We start from the raw sequence: 6,821 nt of genomic DNA, 5'->3' as shown, positions 1-6,821 counted from the left end.
GCAGTGGGTCTTTCAGTGCTGCTGGAGACGCGGAGTGAATGAAAGACCTGCCGCAGACTTGGGGCACCGCCCGGTGAGTACAAGCACCGCAGCAGGTGGCACATTTTTTTATGTCCACTCCCCCACTTTGCCCCAGGCCCTCTGAATCCTCGGGGCAGCTCTGCTCGTTTATGCACATTCCCCACCTTTCCCTATGAAAGGATGGAGCCCTAATCCATGTTCATATGGTAGCCTCACCCTCTCCTGTCCTGGAAAGCCTTCTAAGCAGGGCTTTGGAGCAGAGCCTGGAGCTGGAGCACGGAGCAGCAGGTTTTTGCCTGGAGCAGAGCTGGAGCACAGGTCCAAAGCCCTGCTTCTAACTGTTCAATGTGAGAACATGACAAAGCTGTCGCTGATTTGTGGCTGAAGAAGCTGCACCCTTTGGGCAGTGCAAAGGGCCCTTGGGCAACTTCCCCTCTCACTAGGCTCTGCTGAACACACAGCATTCTCACGGGTTCAAACACTTCTAAGCTGTGCAGTTTCTCATCCATCAACTTTCAATTGAATGTTTGGGTAAGTGCTAAAGCCTTGGTCAGCCAACAGTGCACTAGAAAGGTAAAAGGCTGGCACCAGAGAATCCTGCATCAAAATGCCTCTTAGCTGCACTCACCCCACCCAGCTCATTTCTTGCATGGTCCAGAACTACAGGAAGTTCAGTGAGAGGACGGAAACAAGTCCTCTCCCCCTTGCACAGATAGGGAGGATCCCCTGTAACTTTTAAGGCCTTTGCTCATCTAGTTAGGCAAGCGTTTTCCTCACTAGCAGCTTGCCACCCTCCTGGCCATGTACATTTCACTAGTGTTTAGAGGGGGACTGGGAGCAATTCTGGAAGAGGCTCCAGCATTGTAAAGGCATCCATGCAAGTTCTTTAAGCCCCTGCTGGCGTTCTAGAGTTCAGATCTTTGTGCCAGGCCAAAGCAATGAGCACAACTGACTAACCTCCTCTGAGCTGGGACATCACTCAGAATTGGTAAGTAGGATGATGCCCAATCTAGCATCAAAATAAAGAAACCAAAGCCAGCAGGAAAGGCTTAGTAACATTTAATAGCATCTCAGAAGACAACAGTGGTTAGAAAGATGCTTTTTGGCAGGAAAACAAAATGCACTTGGTCCAGGTTGCAGAAAGCCAGCTCAAAAAGGAAGACAGGAAGGCTGGAGCGTGAGACATTCTGGAGCAGCCCCTGAGCCCTCCTAAAGGGAGCGTTCACATCACATCAGTACAGGAATGTGCTAATGGAACTGTATGGGTCCCCTAATAGCAGATCTGCCCTCACCACCTACCCCTCAGAGCCTCTTCAAGAGAGCTCTGCACTCTATTGAAGTAGTTTTGTGTGTTTCATCCTCCCTCTCTCTGGCTGATGAGGGAATTCAAACTCTATTCTTGTGCAGTGCTTCTGCATTGAGTTTAAACAACAACCCCCGCCTTAGCTGTCAGCATGTCTACAGTCAGAATGAGAGGAAGGAAGCACAGGCTGCTGTGTTCGCACAGAGCCGCACCTGGTGCTAGGACAAAAGAGGAAGCACACAATCGCACACCCTTCCCTTCTACAGCACAAGACTCGTTCAGAGGAGAGGGGCGCAGGACTAGCTAATGGCCTTACTTCAGGTGACTTCCCTTCTACAGAGGCACCAGCGGCTGCATTGTGAGCAAGGCCCCGCAGCGTTCGAAGGAACGTGCAGTGATATCAGAGCTGCTCTGGGGCCCTGTCAGACAATATGGGGGTTAGGCAGGAAGAAATCGCAGGCAGCTGCAAGGAGAAGAGGTTTTTGGTCATGGATTTCCCTGTGGCAGGAGATAGATCATGATGCCGGGGTGGCACTGACAGCCTAGAAGTTAAGGTGATCAGAGAGGCAGTTGGTTGGGAATGCAGAGTTCAAGTCCCGGATGGGAAAGGAAAGCTCAGGCTAACTTGAGGAACTCCTGCAGGGTGTTCTGTTCCACCGCCTCCACAAACAACTCATAGTCCTGCAGGTAGAAAATGCAACAAACCAAGCTCAGAACAGGGAAGGGAACAAAACCAGGGCACACAGCTCAGGCGGGCACCCTGCTCCGCACAGCCAGGTGCACAAACAGAACAAGTGCTGGGAGGGAGGAAGTCTCAGCTCAGTTGCCTTTCCCTTCAGGGTCAGGGCAAGCAAGTAGGGTGGGCTCAACTCAGTACCCAGCGGAATCAGTTTCACCTCTCAAACTCCTCCAGAACGTGTTGCACAAGAGCAAATGCGTTGGCACTTTTCAAAACTGATGACTGCAGCCAATGGTGCAGTGACAGGACCGTGCGCAGAAGGCTTCTGCAAGGCAATGGTAAGGTCCAGCAGTACCCCCCACTCCCCATAACGCCAGGGCCCCTTATGACAGCCGCACAATGCCGTTTGCTCGTTAGCCTTCTCATGGCCATGTGCCCTTTAAACTTAAAGACAAGGGCCTGCAGAACCAAGTCGACATCTCTTCCCAGGGAAAGCCTTTTAAATGCACTTCGTCATTTGCACACCCAGGCTGGGAGATCCAGGTGAATCCCAGGGGTTCTCAAACTGGGGGTCAGGACCCCTCAGACAGTCTTGAGGTTATTACATGGGGGATCATGAGCTGTCAGCCTCCACCCCAAACCCCACTTCGCCTCCAGCATTTATAATGGTGTTAAATATAGATAAAAAAGTGTAATTTATAAAGGGGCGATCGCACTCAGAGGCTTCTATGTGAAAGGGGTCACCAGCACAAAAGTTTGAGACACACTGGTCAATACCAACCCTCTGGGTTCTGAGGTCCCTGTAGCCCATCTACATAGATTCTGAGCCTTACCCCACAGTAATGGTCTCCGTTGAATATCTGGGGTGGAATGGCTTTGGGATTGCCTGACCTGGTCCTCATTTCCTCCCGCAGGGCATTATCCTGGGAGATATCCACCAGTTCATACTTGATATTTTTCCCGTCCAGGATCCTGGTCACTTCACTCTGCTGGGACTTGATCTGAAACGCAGATGGAGAAGGCAGGTTACACTTTCCCCTGTGTCTGACAGGCTAAATGTTTGAAGATTTTTACGTTTCCAGAAGCACATACACAAACCGGGTATGTGCAGAATGGTGACTCGGGGCAGGAATTGTGAGAGAGACTGAGTCATGGCTGGATATGGACCACACCCCACAGGAAATAGGGCATCTAGGGAAGAAGTCAGTCACCCCTGGACAGGGATAGCAATGTCTGAGCCCTATTGGGAGTGGCAGGGAGGGGAATGAATCCCTGCTGGACACACCTGGCCCAGGGGTTTGGGAGGAGAGAATCACAGCTGGATCAGGTAGAAGGACCTAGCCCCATAGGGAACCACAGCAGAATATGGGAGAGGGACCCAGCCCCATAAGGTGTGTAATGGGGTGAGGAAGGGTGCAGCAATCACAGGAGGAGCTGGGAGACGGATCCAGCCCCATGGGAAGTTTGGGTGTATAATGCGGGGTGCAGTGATCATAGCAGGATGTGGGAGGAGTGGGGGTTAGGGTGTATAATAGAGGAGTACAGGGATCACAGCAGGATCTGGGAGGGGGATACAGGGATCATGGCAGGATCTGGGAGATGGACCTGGCCCCACAGGTATAATGAGGGGGGTTTACAATGGGGGGTGTAGAGCTGGGGTGTGCAATAGGGGGTGCAGATATCATAGCAGGGTAGGGGGGGTTAGGGGGTGCAATGGGGGAGGAGTTGGGGTGTACAATGGGGGGATGCAGATATCATGTGAGGGGGTAGGGGGTACAATAGGGGGTGCAGATATCACAGCAGGATGGGGGGTTAGGGGGTGCAATGGGGGTGCAGAGTTGGGGTGTGCAATAGGGGGTGCAGATATCACAGCACGGTGGGGCAGGGGTAGGACGTGCAATGGGGGGTGCAGAGTTGAGGTCTATGATGAGTGATGCAGATATCACAGTGGGGTGGGAGGGCTTACAATGGGGGGTGTAGTGTTGGGGTGTGCAATGGGGGGTGCAGATATCACAGCGGAGTGGGGGTTAGGGTGTGCAATGGGGGGTGCAGAGTTGGGGTCTATGATGAGGGGGTGCAGATATCACAGCGGGGTGGGGGGTTTACAATGGGGGGTGTAGCGTTGGGGTGTGCAATGGGGGGTGCAGAGATCACAGCGGGGTGGAGGGGTTACAATGAGGGGGTGTAGCGTTGGGGTGTGCAATGGGGGTGCAGAGTTGGGGTCTATGATAAGGGGCGCAGATATCACAGCGGGGTGGGGAGGTTACAATGAGGGGGTGTAGCATTGGGATGTACAATGGGGGGTGCAGAGATCACAGCGGGGTGGAGGGGTTACAATGGGGTGTAGCGTTGGGGTGTGCAATGGGGGTGCAGAGTTGGGGTCTATGATAAGGGGCGCAGATATCACAGCGGGGTGAGGAGGTTACAATGAGGGGGTGTAGCATTGGGATGTACAATGGGGGGTGCAGAGATCACAGCGGGGTGGAGGGGTTACAATGGGGTGTAGCGTTGGGGTGTGCAATGGGGGTGCAGAGTTGGGGTCTATGATAAAGGGTGCAGATATCACAGCGGGGTGGAGAGGTTACAATGAGGGGGTGTAGCGTTGGGGTGTGCAATGGGGGTGCAGAGATCACAGCGGGGTGGAGAGGTTACAATGGGGTGTAGTGTTGGGGTGTGCAATGGGGGTGCAGAGTTGGGGTCTATGATGAGGGGTGCAGATATCACAGCGGGGTGGGGAAGTTACAATGAGGGGGTGTAGCATTGGGATGTAGAATGGGGGTGCAGAGATCACAGCGGGGTGGAGGGGTTACAATGGGGTGTAACGTTGGGGTGTGCAATGTGGGTGCAGAGATCACAGCGGGGTGGAGGGGTTACAATGGGGTGTAGCGTTGGGGTGTGTGCAAATATCACAGCGGGAGAAGAGCGAGTCCCGGCCCCCCAGAACAAAAGCCGGAGCGTATCCGCTCAAGGGGAAGGGGAAGGGGAAGGTGCCGCAGCCCCGCCCCGCGATGCGAGCCCCTCTGCGGCGGAGCAGGGCAGCCCCGGGGGAGGCGCTGCAGCCGGGCCCCTCCCCGCTGCCGGCCCCGGCCCCGCTCACCTCCCTGGAGCCGGTCACCGAGGTGCTGTAGACTTTGAGGCCGGACATGGTGCTGGACTCGCGGCCGCTCCCCCTCCGCGTCTCCGCTCCGCTGCTGGCAGCTGCCTCCGCCCAGCATGTGACTGCGGGGACCAATGGGGCGGGCGGCGGCTTTTCCCCTCCCTCCTGCCCGGGGCCGGGCCGAGCCGAGCCGAGCCGCGCCGCGGGGCCCGGCTCCCTGCAGACGGGCGGCCCCAGCCCTGGCCGGGTGTCCCGGGCGCCGGCCCCAGGCGGCCCCTCGCCCCGCTGCCGCGCTCCCTGCCCCGCTGCTCTCCAGCGCCAGCCTGGTGCCCCCCGCTGCTCGCCCAGGTAAAGGAGCCCGCAGAGCAGCGCTGGGCAGAGGCCCGCGCCCCCGAGCCTGGTGTTGGTGGCTCCCAGTTCCATAGTCCCGGGCCAAAATCCTCTCCCCCTGTATCCGCGAGAGGGGAAATGTTCAGAAATGGCATCAAATGAATGGGCTGCACCGGGCTCCACCTTGACAGGACTCGTTCCTTGTGAGGGGGGTTCTGCGTGTGGACGTGGCAAAATAAGCCTTGGGGGCCCCCCAGGTGGCACAGCCCTGTGACTGCAAAAAGACCAGCAGTACTCGTGCCCATCACGTTTCTGAAGACTCAGAGAAGGGAAGGGCTGGCAGGGACTTGAAAGGTCATTTAATCCATCCCCCCACGCTGAGACAGGACCAAGCCAACCTAGACCGTCCCAGACAGGTGTTTGCCTAACCTGTTCTTAAAAACCTCCATTGACAGAGATTTCAACCTCATGCTAACCTAGTCCAGTACCTAACTCGCCTTTAGAAAGTATTTTATAATATTTATCCACAAATCATCTCCCTTGCTGCAGATTAAGCTGGTTACTTCTCCTCCTTTCAGGGAGAACAATTGCTCCCTCTCCTCTTTGTAACAGCCCTTAACATAACTGAAGACTTATCAGATCCCCTCCTTAATCTTCTTTTCTCCTACCTGAACATGCCCAGTTTTTTTAACCGGGCCTCATAGATCAGGTTTACTAAACTTTTTATAATGCTTGTTACTCTTCTCTGAACTCTTTCTCATTTGTCCCCATCTTTCTTAAAGTGCAGCACACCAAACTGGACTCGGTCTGCTAGATGAGGCCTCAGCCACACCCAGCGGAGAGGAATATTTACGTCCTCTGTTTTACATACAACACTCTTGTTAATACACCCCAGAACAATATTTGCCTTTTTTATACCTGCATCATCTTATTGGCTCATATTAATTTGTGATCAACTATAATCCCAGCTCCTTTTCTGCAGTACTACCAGCTAGCCAGTTATTTCCCAGTTTTTAATTGTGCAGTTGATTTTTCCTTTGTCAGTAACATCCTTTGCCCTTGTCTTTATTGAATTTTATCTTGTGAAATCCAGACCAATTCTCCAATCGGTCAAGGTCATTTTGAACATCCTCCAAAAGTACTTGCAACCTCTCCCAGATTGGCATCATCTGTAAGTGTTATGTATGTACACGCCACTCCATTATCCAAGTCATTAATGAAGCAGACAAGCTTCTGAACCTGAGCGCCTAGGGTGATGATGTTGCAGCAACAACGACTAATGTAACCCTAGGGGGTATAAACAAGAAAAATGAATAGGAGGAGGGAGGTGATTTTGCCTCTGTTTAAGGCCCTGCTGAGGGGATATTGCATCTAGTTCTGGGGTCTATGTT

The 6,821-nt window shown here is 53.8% G+C and overlaps 1 protein-coding gene across 1 annotated transcript; it reads right to left on the bottom strand.

Annotated features, from left to right (window-relative positions):
* Positions 1–1,063: 1,063 nt before the first annotated feature.
* SH3BGRL3 (SH3 domain binding glutamate rich protein like 3) lies at positions 1,064–5,218 on the bottom strand. Its single transcript, XM_050931974.1, has 3 exons — positions 5,101–5,218; positions 2,837–3,004; positions 1,064–2,005 (listed from the first exon to the last, which is right to left on the bottom strand). Exons 1-3 carry the CDS (start codon positions 5,146–5,148, stop codon positions 1,940–1,942), a joined length of 282 nt encoding a protein of 93 aa, XP_050787931.1. The 5' UTR covers positions 5,149–5,218; the 3' UTR covers positions 1,064–1,939.
* Positions 5,219–6,821: the final 1,603 nt, after the last annotated feature.

The sequence above is a fragment of the Gopherus flavomarginatus genome, chromosome 22 (assembly GCF_025201925.1).
Source record: "Gopherus flavomarginatus isolate rGopFla2 chromosome 22, rGopFla2.mat.asm, whole genome shotgun sequence".
NCBI lineage: Eukaryota > Metazoa > Chordata > Testudines > Testudinidae > Gopherus > Gopherus flavomarginatus.
This window is presented reverse-complemented; position numbering and strand designations above follow the sequence as displayed.

Bases quoted from the DNA above. Each gene is read 5' to 3' on its own strand.
- SH3BGRL3 (XM_050931974.1), bottom strand. From the start codon at position 5,148: ATGTCCGGCCTCAAAGTCTACAGCACCTCGGTGACCGGCTCCAGGGAG. The intron at 3,005-5,100 runs GTGAGCGGGGCC...TCTGCGTTTCAG, and splicing joins CGGTGACCGGCTCCAGGGAG to ATCAAGTCCCAGCAGAGTGA. The intron at 2,006-2,836 runs GTAAGGCTCAGA...TTCTACCTGCAG, and splicing joins ACGGAGACCATTACTGTGGG to GACTATGAGTTGTTTGTGGA.